Source organism: Hemibagrus wyckioides, linkage group LG10, assembly GCF_019097595.1.
Source record: "Hemibagrus wyckioides isolate EC202008001 linkage group LG10, SWU_Hwy_1.0, whole genome shotgun sequence".
Classification (NCBI taxonomy): Eukaryota; Metazoa; Chordata; class Actinopteri; order Siluriformes; family Bagridae; genus Hemibagrus; species Hemibagrus wyckioides.
The window spans coordinates 10,490,785-10,511,500 of NC_080719.1; the positions used below are offsets into that span (position 1 = coordinate 10,490,785).

Genomic DNA, 20,716 nt, shown 5'->3' on the forward strand with positions numbered 1-20,716 from the left:
ATACAGTTGATCAGTCAAGGTGTGTTACATGTCTAAGGTTTCCTTTTTAAGTTCTGTACTGGAGCAGGGAGGATAATGTAGCTGACAAGTAATGCAAGTCTCAGTAAATGGAGGTCTTGGCTGACTGACTACATTTGAGGTAATGGGGAAAGGAGTACAGTTAATTTTTCACCAAACTATATCTTTAAGAAAAGCTCAAGTGAAAAAGAATTGTTTGACGTCGAGGGCTCACCAGATGTTAGATGGAAGGCTGTTTAATACAGAATTCTAAAACTTCAAACCAGTCAAGAAATTTGTCCAAAAAAAATCTCATGCTGTTCAGGCGAACATTATGCTGAGTTCACTTTGGTCAGTAATTTTTTGCATAATTATTGTCATGTATTTAATACATGTAGCATCACAAACTGTGTATATTAAGTGCACACCAAAATAAATTGTCATGTTTTTTTTTAATCATTATGATAGTATCGTGTATTTGGAAATATTGTGGGATATTTTATTTAGTCCACATGGGTTTACAATTTTTTTTAAAGAATTTTGTTTGAAGAATACCGAATATACAGAAATACAGTTATCCAATTATGCCAGAACTGTATCGATGTAATAATCCAGACAGCTGTTTATATGCATGTATATATAAACTGCTGATATGCATATATATGCATTATTATTTACACGGTAGTTTTGTTGTAATAAAGCAGCTTCTAAACAATCTACCTGGAACTCAGTACAATGTTGGACTTTAAACAGCCGTTCAGCAAAAAGGCATTATGAGGTAAAAGGAAATTTTCCAAAATGAGGGAACAAAAAAATGCCTGTGTGAAGGAGAGTTCATTTATTCTTGCTGAGAGTCCGCTGTTTCTCAGCGTGTTCGACGATCTTCTCCTCCACATAAAGCCCTTTACGCTTCCGAACAGCATTCATGTACTTCAGTGCCTGATTGGCCGAATCTGCCTTCTCTCCAAAGTGGAGATATTCTTCTTCAGTAGTTGGCACCCAGAACGGATCACTGGAGATGACCTGAGGAACACACAAAAGATAGTGAGAACATTTCTCAAATAAAAAGACCTGAAAATATAGAATGTGCATTATTTACAAGCATTATTTGTGTATTATCAAATGTGAAAATTCTATTTTGGATTTTAAACATTTCATATCAGTGTGAATCAACAAATTCCTTTGTTCATTCCTTCATCCTTCCTTCCTTCATTCCATCCACCCAATTCAGTACCCCACTGATGAGTGCTTGATTCTGATTGGTCAGACGTTTTGCATTAATGCACTCGTTTTAATGTAATCAAGCACATTTCTTGAATAAAAACACCTGAAAATATAGGATGTGCCTTTCGTTCCTTCCTTATTTCATTCCATCCATCCATCCATCCATCCATCCATCCATCTCAGTACACCACTGTTGAGTGCTTGATTCTGATTGGTCAGAAGTTTTGCATTACTGCACTCGTCCTAGTATGTTATCATTTCTATAGTAACAGCTCATTTAATTCACAGGAACATGTATACTGGACAAACAACATAAACTGATTTAAAAATAAATAAATAAACATTTCCAGTTATCGATACGGTGAAATCTTCTACAAAGAGATGTTTATTCATCATTTTGTGGAAGGAGGCTTCAGTGTTTTTGAAAAAGTCAAAAGTAAAGCTGGAAATACAAGAAAGTCTTTGAAATGGCAGACTTCACACTTTCTCTCCAACATGAACATTTATTTTTATCGCTGCAGTCACATAAGTGTTACAACTAACCTGTTTAGTTGGCGTTCCATAATGTTAAACGAATAAAAAGTATGATTTGTGATTCAGTAATTAATTTTCAAAAATGTCATCACTAGCAAACCGCTGTGGTTAGAGGAGTAAGTACAGATCCACGTATGCTGTAATTAGGAAATAATTAACTTTGGGGTTGATTATTTTCCTATAATAGCACGCTCCATTGAGTCATATTCCTTATTGTTTATATTATCAGCTTAGTGTTCATCTCATCCTAGTTTATTAATCCTTCATGGGGAAATGAAGGTAAATTACAGCAGCTTGACAGGATGCAGATAATGTGTGAGAAGTTAGATTATTAAATAGAAATATAAGAGTAGTGTCAGTGACATGAATATAAAAAGAATGATAATCGGTCTATATACAGCTCTGGAAAAAATAAGAGACCACTGCCCAATGTCCAGATTTGAACCCTATTGAAAACCTCTGGAATGTCATCAAGAGGAAGATGGATGGTCACAAACCATCAAGCAAAGCTGAGCTGTTTGCTTTTTTGCAAAAAGAGTGGTATAAAGTTCCCCAAAAGCAATGTGAAAAACTGGTGGAGAGCATGGAGCCAAAACGCATGCAAATCGGGGTTATTCCACCAAATACTGATTTCTTAATGTTATTTAGCCAAAGCATTAACACAATTTGTTCACAAATTATTTGCATTTTGTTTTATTTGAGTTATTAAAGCTCTGCAGATACTGCATGATCTTGGGTTATTTTGATGTGTTGTCATTTCCTTTAAATATACACTCTAAATAACAATAGTTATATTTTGAATTTAGAAGAAATATTGTCAGCAGTTCACAAAAAATGAACCAAAACACTTCATCTCACCAATACATGGATCTGTAAGAAAAACAAACATAAGAAACTGATTATTTTGCAGTGGTCTCTTATTTTTTCCAGAGCTGTATATACACTATATTGCCAAAAGTATTCGCTCACCTGCCTTGACTCGCATATGAACTTAAGTGACATCCCGTTCCTAATCCATAGGGTTCAATATGACGTCGGTCCACCCTTTGCAGCTATAACAGCTTCAACTCTTCTGGGAAGGCTGTCCACAAGGTTTAGGAGTGTGTTTATGGGAATTTTTGACCATTCTTCCAGAAGTGCATTTGTGAGGTCACACACTGATGTTGGACGAGAAGGCCTGGCTCTCAGTCTCCGCTCTAATTCATCCCAAAGGTGTTCTATCGGGTTGAGGTCAGGACTCTGTGCAGGCCAGTCAAGTTCATCCACACCAGACTCTGTCATCCATGTCTTTATGGACCTTGCTTTGTGCACTGGTGCACAGTCATGTTGGAAGAGGAAGGGGCCAGCTCCAAACTGTTCCCACAAAGTTGGGAGCATGGAATTGTCCAAAATGTCTTGGTATGCTGAAGCATTCAGAGTTCCTTTCACTGGAACTAAGGGGCCAAGCCCAGCTCCTGAAAAACAACCCCACACCATAATCCCCCCTCCACCAAACTTTACACTTGGCACAATGCAGTCAGACAAGTACCGTTCTCCTGGCAACCGCCAAACCCAGACTCGTCCATCAGATTGCCAGATGGAGAAGCGCGATTCGTCACTCCAGAGAACGCGTCTCCACTGCTCTAGAGTCCAGTGGCGGCGTGCTTTACACCACTGCATCCGACGCTTTGCATTGCACTTGGTGATGTATGGCTTGGATGCAGCTGCTCGGCCATGGAAACCCATTCTATGAAGCTCTCTGCACACTGTTCTTGAGCTAATCTGAAGGCCACATGAAGTTTGGATGTCTGTAGCGATTGACTCTGCAGAAAGTTGGCGACCTCTTCGCACTATGCGCCTCAGCATCCGCTGACCCCGCTCCGTCAGTTTACGTGGCCTACCACTTCGTGGCTGAGTTGCTGTCGTTCCCAAACACTTCCACGTTCTTATAATACAGCTGACAGTTGACTGTGGAATATTTAGGAGCGAGGAAATTTCACGACTGGATTTGTTGCACAGGTGGCATCCTATCACAGTTCCACGCTGGAATTCACTGAGCTCCTGAGAGCGACCCATTCTTTCACAAATGTTTGTAAAAACAGTCTGCATGCCTAGGTGCTTGATTTTATACACCTGTGGCCATGGAAGTGATTGGAACACCTGATTCTGATTATTTGGATGGGTGAGCGAATACTTTTGGCAATATAGTGTATTTAGGTTATATTATCACAATTGCAAGTGATAAGTGACAATTGCAAGAACAATGTGTTGTAGTAAATGGAGATCATTATGTTACAGTTGTGAGCTCAGCATCACCGACTGCCTGAGAATCTTGAATCTCTAACAAACTTGTTGGATCAGAAGAGAAATTACACTCCAGGAAGCTAATCAAAAGTTTTAACTTGGAGACCACTTATGAGAGGGGGGAAAAAACACAGCCAGCCTTAGACAGTTCAACAAAAAAAAAATAATGTAGATGAAAGCCAAAATAAACAAAAGGCACTAAAATAAGTCAGAGGAAGAAAAGAAAGAAAAAAATAAATCTTTTGTACATTTAATACAGTTTTTACAATCTTGACATGAGTGTAATGCTGGAACGATGCTCTGGGGTGTGAATTAAAGCTCGAGGGTGACTGTCCCGTTGCGTTAAGCATAAACACAACACTGAACATGACTCCTGCTGGCTGCATGCTGCTCTGTGTGCTTTAAATCAACACCCAGGATAACGAAGGTGTCGTCAGTTACCTGTTTGTCACTCACAATATATACGAGAACATCACTGATCAATACTGCAGTCAGTTTTATATTTTTGGAATAATCATTAAAATAATCATTTGTTTTATAAAAGTAAAGTACTGTTATTTCTGATCAATTTTTTAACGGTGTTTTTAAAACTTGTAATACAATAACAATGTGCTTTAACATAATGTTCTAATGTAAGTGTCGAATTATTATTCAGTTTAAGCCTCTCTATTGTCTCTATTCAAGTCATGAAAGGCAGTCTGACAGAATGCTCATTATGTAGAGCACCGCATGTGCGCATGTGCACGCACACACACACACATCTATACATATGCACACACAAAGGCACAGCCAGTAGCAGGTGCCATGGGTATGATGCAATGGTTATAGCTACACACACACGCTTACACACATACCCACACACACATCATCAGACCAACACACAAACCATCAAACACACACATGTGCAGGCACACACATGCCACACACCACACACACACAGACAGAGATAATGACCTCATGCTCTGAAAACAGACAGGAGGTACAATTACTGTACGAGTCCGGTAGAGGCCTTGATACAAACACACACACACACACACACACACACCTGGTCCTGGGAGCTCTTTTACCGTAGCACAGATGGCACCACCGGCCCCATTTACGCCCTCGACCACAAACGCCAGCATCTGCCACCCAGCCTCTCTGGAGAACAGTGAGGACGAGGAGGACGTGTGTGAGAGTGTGTGTGTGTGTGTGTGTGTGTGTACTGAATATCTCTGGCTTAACTGAATGGTGTTTCAGTCCTGTACATCTCTTTCTGTTTCTCTATTAGTCTTTTTATGTTTCTATCGCTCCATTCAATTATAATTCATTCATATCTATCAGAGCTCAGTCCATTCTACTGTTCCTCATATCATTCCTTTCCCATTCTACTGTTCCTCATATCATTCCTTTCCCATTCTACTGTTCCTCACATCATTCCTTTCCCATTCTACTGTTCCTCACATCATTCCTTTCCCATTCTACTGTTCCTCACATCATTCATTTCCCATTCTACTGTTCCTCACATCATTCCTTTCCCATTCTACTGTTCCTCACATCATTCCTTTCCCATTCTACTGTTCCTCACATCATTCCTTTCCCATTCTACTGTTCCTCACATCATTCATTTCCCATTCTACTGTTCCTCACATCATTCATTTCCCATTCTACTGTTCCTCACATCATTCCTTTCCCATTCTACTGTTCCTCACATCATTCCTTTTCCATTCTACTGTTCCTCACATCATTCATTTCCCATTCTACTGTTCCTCACATCATTCATTTCCCATTCTACTGTTCCTCACATCATTCATTTCCCATTCTACTGTTCCTCACATCATTCATTTCCCATTCTACTGTTCCTCACATCATTCCTTTCCCATTCTACTGTTCCTCACATCATTCCTTTCCCATTCTACTGTTCCTCAGTTCATCACAAACTCATTCCACTCGAGTTCTATGACCACATTGCTTTCCATTCTACACCATTCCAGTTAATTCCACTCTATTCTACCAAAATCCAATTTATGCTTTTCACTCCATTCCATTTTTTTCATATTCTATTCCAGGCTATTCTATTCGACTCCATTCCAGTTCACTCCATTCCAGTCTATTCCATTCTGCATTCTACTCCACCCAGTGAATTCTATTCAACTCTACTCCATTCCATTTTATTCAATTCCATTCCAATGACTTACACACAATTCCATTGTACTCTATTTAATTTAATTTTATTCCTTTCTACTCCATTCCAGTTTATCATTATGCTGTTCTGTCCTGTGTAGACTTAACCCAAATAAACTGGTATCTCTGTGTATTCCACTGCATTCTTTTCCACTACATACTACACAATTCCCTCCCAGTCTAATCCACATAAATTTTCTAATGAAACAAAAAACCATTATATTTTAGTCATTTGGTTATTGTTAGCTTAGGATTAAATGTAAATGACAGCGATTTTACTCAATTAGAAGTGACACATTTTAGGTTTCTAGAAAAAGTTCAAACTTCTTTTCGATGGAACGCCAGAATTCCTTTATAAATACACCTTTAAATAAAATCTTTACTCCTTTTCCTTTTCTTTGGTGTGCTCTGGCTAATGAAAGTACTGCAGCGGCTAAAACACTACACCGCAATTACGACGTGAAGCAGCTGTTTTATAAAGAAGTGGTTGAACGTAATAATGTTACTCTAATATCCTTTATTACAAGAGTATATTTATTATGCTGCATAGACTTCATGGAATTAAATTCACTCCATTCGGTGGTCAGCAGCTATACTAATTCCAGGTAGCTACTTCTACTACATCATATACAGGCTTCCTCTCAGCTTGCCTCTTCTGTGCATCTGAGCGTATATTTTATTATTATTCCATTTGCCAGATATTTTGAGCAGAAGAAGGAATTACTGTTTAGTTTCTTCCTCACATGAAAAGGTGATTCCATATGATTTTTGATGGCTTAGTGTTCATCAATAAAATGATCTAATGCTTTCAGTTCTAACTGTATTCCTTACCTTCCTCTTCCCTCCTTCTGAGAGCTTTTGGTAACATCCTTTGAGCACTGAGCTGCTTTATTCTCATACACAGTTTATCAACCTTGGAAGAAAGTGCAGAGTGTCGAGATGCGTTCATACACACACACACACACACCCACACCAGCCCTGGTGCACAAACACAAACACAGCAGAATAACTTTAAATTAATTCCAAGTCCAAATAATTAGAGAAATCTTTCTTTCCCTGTAAACCGGGTGTGTTGTGTGACTGGGAATCAGTGTGCACACTGGAGTGTACTAAAGAGTCATCTATGCTCTCATTATGGCTGTTCATCTCCTAATAATTACAGAATAATTCTGACGATGGATAAGGAATAAGAATCAAACCAAACAGAAGATTTAATGAACCTTCAGACTGTGACAGTGCTGTGCTGTGTGTGTGTGTGTGTGTTTGAGAGAGAGAGAGAGAGAGAGAGAGACAGACAAACAGGGCTTACACTGAGTGACACCAATTGTGTGTCATGACCACATAACGGTCTAGTGTCAGCATGGAGCTACACTAACAGCATTTCATCTGGCGTACACACACACACGCACACACACACACACACGCGCACACACACACACACACACACACACACACACACACACACACAAAACCCCCAGCACTGATGCCTTGTACATAATTAGATTAGGTGACCTGGACTGCTCAAGCTATGCCTATGGCTACCAGTCCAATGTGCATCTGTGTTTGTGTGTGTGTGTGTGTGTGCCTTCCTCACGCCAGGGGCAGAAGACACTTGGCAGATAGACTGAGACTGTGGCATATGTGCCTAATGGTCTCGCAACACAGCAGGATGAGCCATACAGAGACACACACAGGCCCTGGTTATGACACCTGTCTCTGCTAATGTCAGCCCCTGCCATTTGACTACACACACACACACACACACACACACACACACACACACAGGCCTGACTGAGCCTGTGCCTAAAACCTCTCTACGACATAACAGCAGCAAGAGTTAATCACTTCCATACATACTGAGAGCAGAAGTGAAATAATTCTATGAGCAGCCAAATGTGTGCATTGCTGGTAACCAGTGAGCTGATTTTTACAAATTAAGTTTGTTATGAAGCGATTTCCCAATCTGATATTTGATGACACCACTGAATCTGCTACAGTATGACACAGCTGCCTTTAAAAGGCGTCTGCCAAATGCCATAAATGTAAATGTAAAATGATGGATATGTGACTAACTTCATTCAGAATGTGGTGCAGACCAGCTGCTAATTTGCGAATGACGACAATGCAGAGAAAGACTTATTTAAACTGTGTGTGTTAGGAGCGAATCACACTCCGAGACTATTTTACACACAGGCAGTCTGAACTTTTTCACTGATAATAGATTTATGATCAATTATAATTGATTTATGGTTTATGACTGTTGTCCTGATACATGTCAATTGCTGCCTTTTAGGTGAGAGAGAGATAGAATATGAAAGAAAATATGAAAGAGAATGAGAGAGAGAGAGAGAGAGAGAGAGAGAGAGAGAGAGAGAGAGAGAGAGAGAGAATGAAATAAAGAGCGAGAATGAGTGAGAGAGAGAGAGAATATGAAAGAATGAGAGAGAATGAGTAAGAATGAGTGAGGGGGAGAGAGAGAGAGAGAGAGAGAGAGAGAGAGAGAGAGAAGAGAAGAGAAGAATGAAGGTGCGGTGGGTTTAACATTATAAGACTCTTGGTGGTTATAACTTGTTCACACACACTCGCTCTTTCCAGCCACAGGTCACCCAGGTTGAAATGTGTGTAATGGCTTCAACAGACACACACACACACCAACATACACCTACACACACACACACACCAACATACACTGACACACACACACACCAACATACACCTACACACACACACACACCAACATACACTGACACACACACACCAACATACACCTACACACACACACCAACATACACCTACACACACACAAACCAACATACACCTACACACACACACACACCCCAACATACACCTACACACACACACACCAACATACACTGACACACACACACACCAACATACACCTACACACACACACACACCCCAACATACACCTACACACACACACACCAACATACACAGACACACACACACACCAACATACACCTACACACACACACACACCAACATACACCTACACACACACACACACCAACATACACCTACACACACACAAACCAACATACACTGACACACACACACCAACATACACTGACACACACACACACCAACATACACCTACACACACACACACACCAACATACACCTACACACACACACACACCAACATACACTGACACACACACACACCAACATACACCTACACACACACACACACCAACATACACTGACACACACACACCAACATACACCTACACACACAAACCAACATACACCTACACACACACACACACCCCAACATACACCTACACACACACACACACCCCAACATACACCTACACACACACACACCAACATACACTGACACACACACACACCAACATACACCTACACACACACACACACCCCAACATACACCTACACACACACACACCAACATACACAGACACACACACACACCAACATACACTGACACACACACACCCCAACATACACCTACACACACACACACCAACATACACAGACACACACACACCAACATACACTGACACACACACACACCAACATACACCTACACACACACACACACCCCAACATACACCTACACACACACACACCAACATACACAGACACACACACACACCAACATACACCTACACACACACACACACCAACATACACTGACACACACACACACCAACATACACCTACACACACACACACACCCCAACATACACCTACACACACACACACACCCCAACATACACAGACACACACACACACCAACATACACTGACACACACACACACCAACATACACCTACACACACACACACCAACATACACCTACACACACACACACCAACATACACCTACACACACACACACACACCCCAACATACACCTACACACACACACACCAACATACACTGACACACACACACACACACCAACATACACCTACACACACACACACCCCAACATACACCTACACACACACACACCAACATACACTGACACACACACACCAACATACACCTACACACACACACACCCCAACATACACCTACACACACACACACCAACATACACCTACACACACACACACACCCCAACATACACCTACACACACACACACACACCAACATACACCTACACACACACACACACACACACCAACATACACTGACACACACACACACCAACATACACCTACACACACACACCCCAACATACACCTACACACACACACACACCAACATACACTGACACACACACACACCAACATACACCTACACACACACACACACCCCAACATACACCTACACACACACACACACCAACATATACCTACACACACCCCAACATACACCTACACACACACACACACCCCAACATACACCTACACACACACACACCAACATACACCTACACACACACACCCCAACATACACCTACACACACACACACCAACATACACTGACACACACACACCAACATACACCTACACACACACACCAACATACACCTACACACACACCCCAACATACACCTACACACACACAGCAACATACACCTACACACACACACACACCCCAACATACACACAGCAACATACACCTACACACACACACCAACATACACTGACACACACACACACACCAACATACACCTACACACACACACACACACAGCAACATACACCTACACATACACACACACCCCAACATACACACACCAACATACACACACCAACATACACTGACACACACACCAACATACACCTACACACACACACACACACATCAACACAAACACACACACACAGTGTCCCCCCAAACTCTTGTATCAGTAATTTTCCCACATCATCAGATCTCGCCCAGATGTTCTCGATAAGCTCTACAGATGTGAGGTTGATGGCTGTTTATGACAAATATTTTTCTCAATAGCGAGCCTTTCATCTATATAAAAATAAAGTTTAAATTCGCCATTACTGATGAAGAGTTACAATTAGCATAAATACTGCAATTTGGATAAACAAAGCCCACGCCAACATCAGGATGTTCGGATATACAGCGTGTCCCAGGAGCTAATATGGTTTCCCAACAAAACCAAAAAAATGATATGTGTGTGTGTGTGTGTGTGTGTGTGCACATAAAATCAGATTTAAAGCCAAAACAAAACTGAGCCTCTTCCAAAATCCAGGCATTCCTGGTGTGATATGACTTTTGGGGGAAACCTAGATATCTAGCTTGGCTTGCCAGTAAACAAATAACATGTGCATTATGCATTAGGAATCATGTGTGTGATAATTTCTCCCCAAAAATAAACACACACTGTGAACAGGTGAGCAAGATTAAAAAAATAATAAAAAACAATACAATACAATATTAGCCAAGTAATGTAAAATTTTATAGCAGTATCTTGACATTGTCTGCAGTTGTGGGTAAATGTCATGCGGGTTTTCTAGAAATAGAACTGTATTGTGTGTTTGTGTGTGTGTGTGTGTGTGTGTGTGTGTTTGTGTGTGTGTGTGTGTGTGTGTGTGTGGAGATCCAGGGAAGACCTCTAAACCAGTGATTTGTGAAGCTTGCACAATTCAACAGTGAAAACAAAGAAAGTATGACAGCAGCAGTTTAACTGTAAGAGGAGAACGAACACACACACACACACACCCACACACAGAGAGAGAGACACACACATACCTCACATAACTCTTAGTTTTATTATTATTATTATTATTATTATGTTGGCTTGAAAGAGCCAACAATCTGTTTTGTTTTATAAGTTTATTATTATTTTGAGTAATAATAATAATAATAATAATAATAATAATAATAATAATAATAATATTATATATATTTTCTTTTCCCTACTTTCTCATTTCCATTATTCAATCATCATTATCTATTTTTATTTCATACATTCATTGACTCACTTTTCTTACCTTGGGCTTTGGCATCCATCCATCCTTTTTTATTTTTTCTATTATATTTACTTCTTTACCTACTCAGCATAGCATATTTTATATTTTTTATTTCATTTTCTTCTTTCACTTTTTATTTCCCTAATGTTTCCCCCTTCTCTCTCTCCCTCTCTTTCCTTCTCTCTCTCACCTCCCAGTGAGTGAATACCAGTTGAGGGCTTGCCAGGCCGCTCGTCCTCTTGCGGATCTCGTCAGCAAATCCGAAACTCTCGGCCACCGGCAGTACGGCTCTGATGATGAACACGTCTGATCCCTCCTTCATCTCCTCATTGAGGACACGACCTTCACGCTTGGACAGGACACCATACACACGCCCTAGCCAAGGAAACACACACACACACACACACAGAGACACACGCAAATCTTTAATAATGAGTCATTGTCATCACTTACTGAAAGCTGATAATATGACATGGGGCAGACAAACAGACGCGCACACACACACGCACGCACACACACACACACACACAGGGATTCATCTGCGTATTCTATTCCGGAAAACCTCATCCTTTTATAAACACACACACACACACACACACAACCATGTAGCTTGTCACACACACTTCAGCTGGACAAGAATAGGTGGAAGTGTGAGGGGAAGAGCTGTATGCTGTGTGTTTCACAAAGAAGCCCAGGAGACAGGAGTGTGTTAACAGAGCTCAGCTAGTACAATAATAGCTGCTGACAGACAGTAGAGAGAGGCGGGTGACCGCTGACCTCTTCATCCCGGGCCTGAGAGAGCACTCAGACATCACTCAGACACTTAACACCCCTCACACCACGCTCCTGTGGATCAGGATGTGATGGAAAACACGAGTGACTAAACAAGTGGCCTGAAAATCATCACACAAGAAGCACTCAAACTCGGACAGAAGCAGCCGATACAAGCGGAATCACTCTGCATCTGTGCGGAGGATACACACCACTGACAACATCTACACATGGACAGAGAGGGCGTGCTAATTTCCTGGAATTAAAAAATATCCTGCTGGAAGGGAAATGCTGATGACATCCATTCACTACTAAAACACATGATTTATAACAACACAATAATGAATAATGTGTCTTTAATGGGTGAACACTGTGTTTTGTATTTCTCATTCTCCTTCTTGAACTACATCATAAAATAAATAAATAAATAAATAAATAAATAAATAAATAATAACGATACTACTACTACTACTACTACTACTACTACTAATAATAATAATTATTATTATTATTATGATTAGGATTATTAAAACTTTTTTTAAAACATTTTTTTATTTTTTAATATACAGTATTAGACACAGAAAACCCATCATATGTTCCTGTGGCTAAATTCTATCAGCCAAAAATAATAAAGAAACAAACAAACAAACAGAGTTTTAACTAAAACTGAAGTGACTACGTGAAAATTTTTAAGATATTCAACCATTTCAACTAGACAACAAAGAAAACGGTTGCTGTAAAGATGGACATCTCTTACATTTTCATATTAAATTGTATTTAAAAATGCTGCTGAAATCTCAAATCAGACTGGTGTCTAAAAGCAGCTCTAAGTGTAGTTCATCTGCAAGACTAATCACAGGTATTTAACCTGTATCTACATAAAGATTTACATTACATGTATGTCATATGGCTGAAGCCCTTATCCAGAGCCACTTACATTTATCTCATTTATACCAGTGAGCAGGATGGAGGTTAAAAAGCCTTGCTCAAGGGTCCAGCAGTAGCAGCTTAGTGGTCCTGGGATATGAACTCACAACCTTCTGATGATCAGTCCAACACCTTCATCTTACACAAAATGTGAGATTGCTGCTACTGTGACGTTATCAGTCAGTGGTCACTGTGTATTACAGTTACAGGACAATCAGAGTGTCTTGCCTCAGCTCAGTAACAGCACATTATTAAGATTTTTTTTATTTTTTACTCAATCATATTTTTAAGGGAAACTCCTAAGCACTGTAGCTTTAAATCTTTCAAAACCTTTTATGAATGCTTTCTTTTTTTCCTTCATTACACAGGACTGTTTATTAGACAACTAAATAAATAATTAGTTAAATAAAAACAACTTATTAAATAATTCTTAACCCACATTATACTGCTCTCTCCTGTCCAATCACTGCAGATGTAAAAATAAATAAAAAAATTAAATAAATAAATAAATAAATAAATGAATGAATGAATGAATAAATGAATGAATGAATGAATGAATGAATGAATGAATGAATGAATGAATGAATGAATAAATAAATAAATAAATAAATAAATAAATAAATAAATAAATAAATAAAATCAACAGTGGAACTCACCCATGTGGACATTACAGAGGCGATTTGGAAAATGATTATTTTGAGAATACATTTATATTTTTGTTACTGTTTATTGCACATAACTGCAAAATCACCAATAAATCCACCCTCCAGCTGAGGTTGAGTGATAGCCGCAGCTCCTGACTGCACAGCTGGGGGTATTATTACACCTCCCCTTAATCCAGAACTGGTGGAAATGCTCTTCTTCTGCCCTTTTTAAAGCCATGGGTTCAAGATGATTGCATCATTTATCGTGATAGTTTAAAATGGAAAATTACAGGCAGCAGAAAACAAAAAAATCAATACAGCACACGCCTAGCCAGAGCTGTACCATTAGATAGGTGATTATAGTTTTGACAAGATGCAGAAACATTTACAAAATTGAGAGTGAGTGTAGAGTGAATTTGTTATATAACTCTACTAATAGTACAGAACTCCATCGCAGTAGAATTAAACACGGGCGAAAATGACGGCACCAGTCACACTCCAGTAACACGTTTACACCAGTGAGGCGTAGGTGCAATGCTCCAGTTCTCAACACCACAGACAATAGCCGAAAACTTTCGCTGCCTTTAAAGTACAAACAGTTCCATGTCCTAAACTGAGAGTGTGAGATGATGCTCCTAACACAGGAACTGAGTCATGCATATTGCACAGGCATTTTCAATGAGGCATTGTTTTTTTTTTTTTTTTGCTGTTCAATTATTAATTAATGCCGTGTAATTATCATTACTGTCACCTTTCACCCATGGGGTTAAAGTTACTCTGAGGGTAGAGGTCCTCCCAGGGCAGGATCCCTTAACAGCTTCTTTTTTTACTCAGCAGACAAACCCTGCCTTTGTTCATTGACCTGGTGCTATGACATCACCTCGTCTGAACACGACTGCCCCACAGCAGCTTCCAATTATGGAGCAGGGAGCACTGCTTCCTGTGTGTGTGTGACATGCGATTTCCTCTCCCAAGACCTAGCTAAGCAATGTGGGTTTGGAAACATTTTACAAACACGTTTGATTAACTACCACGGGAGGACGGATGAAATAAACTAGGGGGGAAAATGGAAAAAAAGGCAGCAAAAACAAATAAAACTGTTCCTTGGTTAGCGTTATGAATATTACTATAGAATTTTTTATTTAATCTTGTAATAAAGTGAACAGGTTGTACATTAGGTGTCCTGGCAAATGTGTAGTATATAATTTGTTATAAATGTTTATTGTTAGTACAAAAACTCTTTTTACCAAATAATAAATAAATAGTATATCAATAAAAAAAATCTAAATATCATGTACAACAACAACCATAATAAAGCGTATTTTGACGATTCAAAGAAATGCATACGGGCCTTCAAAAATAATTAAACTACTTAAAATAAACTACTACTACTAAAATTAGTAATATCAGGCACGATTTGTGCAGGTTTATTAGAAAATAGCTAGCAGCTTAATTAATTAATTTTTTGGTAGCTTTTACTGGGCATCTTAAAGAATCTTGCCAGTCTTTCTTCACTTGCATCTTTTTGTATGCAAAACAATACACAGCCTTCACTATGGTTTCATTTTAATCTGAAAGTGTTTAGAAGACATCTTCCTTTATTTAACTGACATCCAACAATTATCTGTAAAAATTTTTTTTACTGATTGAGTAATGCACATTGATTGTGCAAACTCATCATCATTAAAAAAACAACACCTTACTGTATAACTGACAAAAATAACACGTCTGTTTCTCTTCTGAATGAAGCAGTGTCAACTTGAATACAGCTCTACATATAGTATGTCTAAAATTCACTTCAAATAGCAGCTGAACTGCAGGCATTAATTTTCCTTAGGTCCATTTAAAGAAATAATAAAACTATTATGTCACTAGCTTTCTCAAAATTATGTCTTAAAATAATTTATCTGAGGTTTTCACTTAATAGTGATATTACGACTTAATGTTCCTGTGCTAAAGTCGGGTTGTTATTAGACATGGACTGCGTGTTTATGTGAGAGCTGCAACAAAAAGGATTTTTATAAAAAGAAATCCGTCATAAAGATATCATAATTGGATAACTAATCTAACAGCTATACCCTTACTCAATAACAATAACAGCATTTTTTGAAAAAAATTTCATTAAAAAATGTGACAATTAATAATGAAATTTGACATTTAAAGATTTAAAATTATATTTAATATTTAATTTTATCTTTACTGTAATAATAAAGAAATTATTATTATTATTATTATTATTATTATTACTGTTAATAATTAATACTTATTTTTTATGCATATGAAATATTTTAACTATTTAATTATTAATTATTATTATTAATATTTTTATTAACTGGCCCCTTTAAACTATGAAAGTGCTAGACTAGTGCAGTATTGAACACGTGACTCTTCTGAGTGTGATGAAAATATCAAGCTGTCTGTTCCTTTCATCTATTTGCTTGCTATGAAAATCACCCCTGCTTTGTAAACATGGCACAGAATCACACTTGTACTTTTTTTTGTGAAAAGCTCCCAGAGCTTAACATTTTACATCGTTTTTCCATTGTTGACACTTCCAACATTTTTCATATCTGAAACGGAGTTTCTTATAGAACATGTTTGTGCACATGGGCCACAAATGAAAATCTTTGCACAAAGAGGAAAAAGCACCTAGCTGATGTGAAAGATCTTTAGTAATTTATTATTTCATCATTTTCATTTTTTTCCCCCCAATAGTAAAAGAACATTGCTTTCAATGGTCTTGAATATGGGTTAAGTTTTCCTAGATGGATCTTTATCCTGTGTTTAATCTGATCACTTATGTCTTGTAATCAAAGTAATAAAAAAGTGTGTATATTGCATACATATTTAAATGTGTAATGAAACAGAAATCAATCAACTTTATGTAGTGTATTAACTTCTTTAAGTAAAATAGAAGCCGTTATTTGTCGCATATAAATTACAGCAGAAAGAAAAGTTTCTTTGCATATCCCAACTTCTGGAAATTGGGATCAGAGCGCAGGGTCAGCCATGATACAGCATCCCTGGAGCATTGAGGGTTAAGGGCCCTGCTCAAGGGCACAAAAGTGCCAGCTTGGCAATGCTGGGGCTTGAACCCTGATCCTCCAATCAACAGAGCTTAACCACTTCTTCACATTTTATTTCATTAAACTTTAAATTCTGTCTGACTAACTTTATGCATGCTGGTTAGAGCTTTTTCATGTAAGACTAGGATCCTACAATTGTCAAAGAAAATCAGTCACTTAAGAGAAGTTCCTTTCCTCGAAAACAAATGTACAGAGAGAGAGCATGCTCTTAACGTGAGTATGAAAACCCTGTTTTTTGACATTTCACCTCTCTGACCATGAATCCACATGGAAGCTGCATTGCTGCAATGTATCCCTCACGCACAGCAAACATGAGATCAAAAGCACATGTGCTGGGACAATAGTGTTACACCATTCCAACAAATGGATGATGTTACCCAGTGCAAAAATACTATGTGCAATGCTGCTCAACATCAACTGTTTAGCTGTGCTGGAGGTGAAAGCCAACATTTTGATGTGGTTTGTGAAAAAAACAGTCACAGGCTGGACACATGATGTTCCATCCTTAACAAAGTGACTTAATTTGACTTGATGTGTAATGTTTGCATGGCGATCTGCTAGAGCTGTAGTTTTGCTCATTTACACCTGTCTATTAATTCCATCGAATAGAATGACTTTGTCATTTCGTCTACTCCCTTATATGAAATATTGTTTTGGTCACAGTGTTTAGCGATGCACAGTGATGGAGCTCCTGTACAGTTGGGTGTGTTGCAATGTGAATCAGGAGAAGTCAGTTTTCATCACACTGTATATTTACACAGATGGCTTGACAAAACCTAAAGGAAAAATCCACCCTGCCACACATTTAATATGTTTACACGGAACTATTTGTGATGTGTTTAGCAAATCTGGTGCTAATTTGCTGGTTGATGGTGTAATTTGATTATTCTCATGAGGAGTTATTGGTTTGTGTGCTCTGCTGATGTCACAGGGGTTATAGCTAGTGCAGCTACAATGTGCTTAATAGAAGGGGAAAAAAAAAACATTTCCATGATCTCAACCTCTTAAACAATGGATAACAGGTCAGGTTTTACTGTTAGCTCCTAAAAAGAAAAGAGCTTTTATCACATACCTGGACACTGAATAAGCTGTGTTCAATGTTATATTAATGATAAATCCGACATAGAAGTAGTGGAGACAGCAAAGGATTGGTGTTGGGGTGTGATTGATGACCAACTCTGCTAGGCCACTTAATAAAATAAGATTAAGGATTCCAGTATTAGCATGAACCCTAAAGCTTTTTGGAACTTATTTTTTGGGCAGAATGTACAGATATGGAGAACAGAAAGCTGGACAGACCAAAGGACTGAAGCACTGCTACAGCAAAGTCTTTAGACAGAGATGAAACTTATTTAGAGATGATGGGCTTATTCCTACTAGCGCCATTGTAAGCAGGTTGCTGAGTGGCATTGTGGATAATGTACAGAACGATTAAACTGAAAATAGTCCAACATGTTCAATTAATAGAGTTAGACCATAAAGCCAGTGCAGTATATCATTATAAAATATTCACTGACACTGAAGAACACGTGTTAACTGTTTAAATGATATGTAAGTCATTTTCTTACAAATTACTAAGTACAGTGTTCTGCTGCTTACCTAAGACCTCAGCTGTAGCCATGATCTCACAGGTGTACATGGCAGCCATGAGACGCTGTGGTTTTGCCTGGAAGGCGTACCTGCACGCCTCTTTCATGGAAGCAATGAGCTGACCTGAAAAAGGCCCGTAGCAGTCGGCTATGTCTCGACGTCTGCTCTGTGTCTCGCTGTCTTCTCCAAACTCACAATCATTATTATTTGCCTCCAAACTCTGCTGAGGAACAGAGTTATCTTGTGAATCCTTCTGTGCTGTCTGAGATGGGATTTTCATGTCCCAGCTCTCCACGGAGAAGCAGACGCCCATCAGAGGCTCCTCACACATGGGGCCTGACAGCGTGGCCAGCTGGAACCCACTTACAATGCTGTTATCGAAATCTCTCAGCATGACACCTTCACTTTTCTCCTTGTCTAATTTCAGAAACTGCCAGACTGATGGCCTTTGATATCCTTCAACACTGTTCAGGAGAATGTTTGGACCATAGCGACGTGGTCCAAACGCCCAGATTCGCTCCACAGCATTCCTCCACTTGTGACCCTGGAGGTGCTTTTCTAATTCAGCCTTTAAATCGCCAATTTCCTCCAGAGTTTTTGAACTCATTTCTAAAGCTTTGCCCTCTCGTGCCAGCAGGTTGAAGTGCTCCATGGTTCGGATGAGCTCTGCATTCTTCTCCAGCAGCCTGGTCACTTCCTCGGGTAGAGGAACAGCCCTAACTCTGATTGTGGCCATTTTGTTGGGGGTGGTGAGGTTCACCAGGCCACTTGAATCTATCTGAACCCCTTCTGGGAGTTTGGTTTGCTCCTCTTTGGTTTGGTGGATCACTGCGACCTTCTGCTGCCGTCCAAGATCCTCATTCACCATGTCCACTTTGGGTGGACGGATCACAGTCTCACGGAATGGGATGATGGGAGCAGAGACGCTGATCTCAATTTTGGCAAACCTGTGCAGAAAATAATAAATGGTTAACCATTTTGTGAAAAAATTGAATAAGCAAGTGGGAAGATGCTGGGTTGCATCTTCCCTAGTGTGCATTTCAAATATTTGGCTGTATCTGATTTATTTAAGCAAAATTTTGTCTTGTATGAAAAGACTTTGGAAGATCTTGAATGTAGATCCTACCTCCTTATAACTTTAAAATGAAGACTTAGTTTAGATCCCTTGGGTAAATATTCTAAAATATTCTCTCTTAATGTTTATTTCTTAACCAGAATATCCCTGAATCATATTTTGGTCATTTCTGTCAATATAGTGGAACATGAAAATTCTCCAGAATTTTAAAGACCCTTTAGCAAGTGGTCAAGACCTTCAAAAAAAAAAAACACTTCATTTTCTCAATAAAAATAACACATCATATTTAGACACAAGTCAGCAACTAGAGGTGCCATTTTTATATATTTGCAAAATTCTCTCATTTCAGTGTAATGCTCCCTGAGCCAATAATAAGACTCAGGGTTAACCCTGTCAGACATGATAAAAAAAGGCATGTAGAATGTAATAAACACTATTAATGTGTATTAAAAAAAATATATAAAATAAAATTGGGAGTCTATGACCTAGATGAAGCAGAA

At 39.0% G+C, this 20,716-nt stretch overlaps 1 protein-coding gene across 3 annotated transcripts in view; it reads right to left on the bottom strand.

Annotated features, from left to right (window-relative positions):
• Positions 1 to 238: 238 nt before the first annotated feature.
• efl1 (elongation factor like GTPase 1) overlaps positions 239 to 20,716 on the bottom strand; it is a 132,818-nt gene continuing 112,340 nt past the window's right edge. For all 3 annotated transcript variants that reach the window (XM_058400948.1, XM_058400951.1, XM_058400949.1), the window contains exons 18-20: positions 19,151 to 20,088; positions 12,314 to 12,498; positions 239 to 1,020 (exon numbers count right to left, since the gene is read on the bottom strand). In XM_058400948.1, coding sequence (XP_058256931.1) covers positions 832 to 1,020; positions 12,314 to 12,498; positions 19,151 to 20,088 — 1,312 coding nt within the window. In that variant the 3' untranslated portion in view covers positions 239 to 831. The remainder of the gene's footprint in view (positions 1,021 to 12,313; positions 12,499 to 19,150; positions 20,089 to 20,716) is intronic.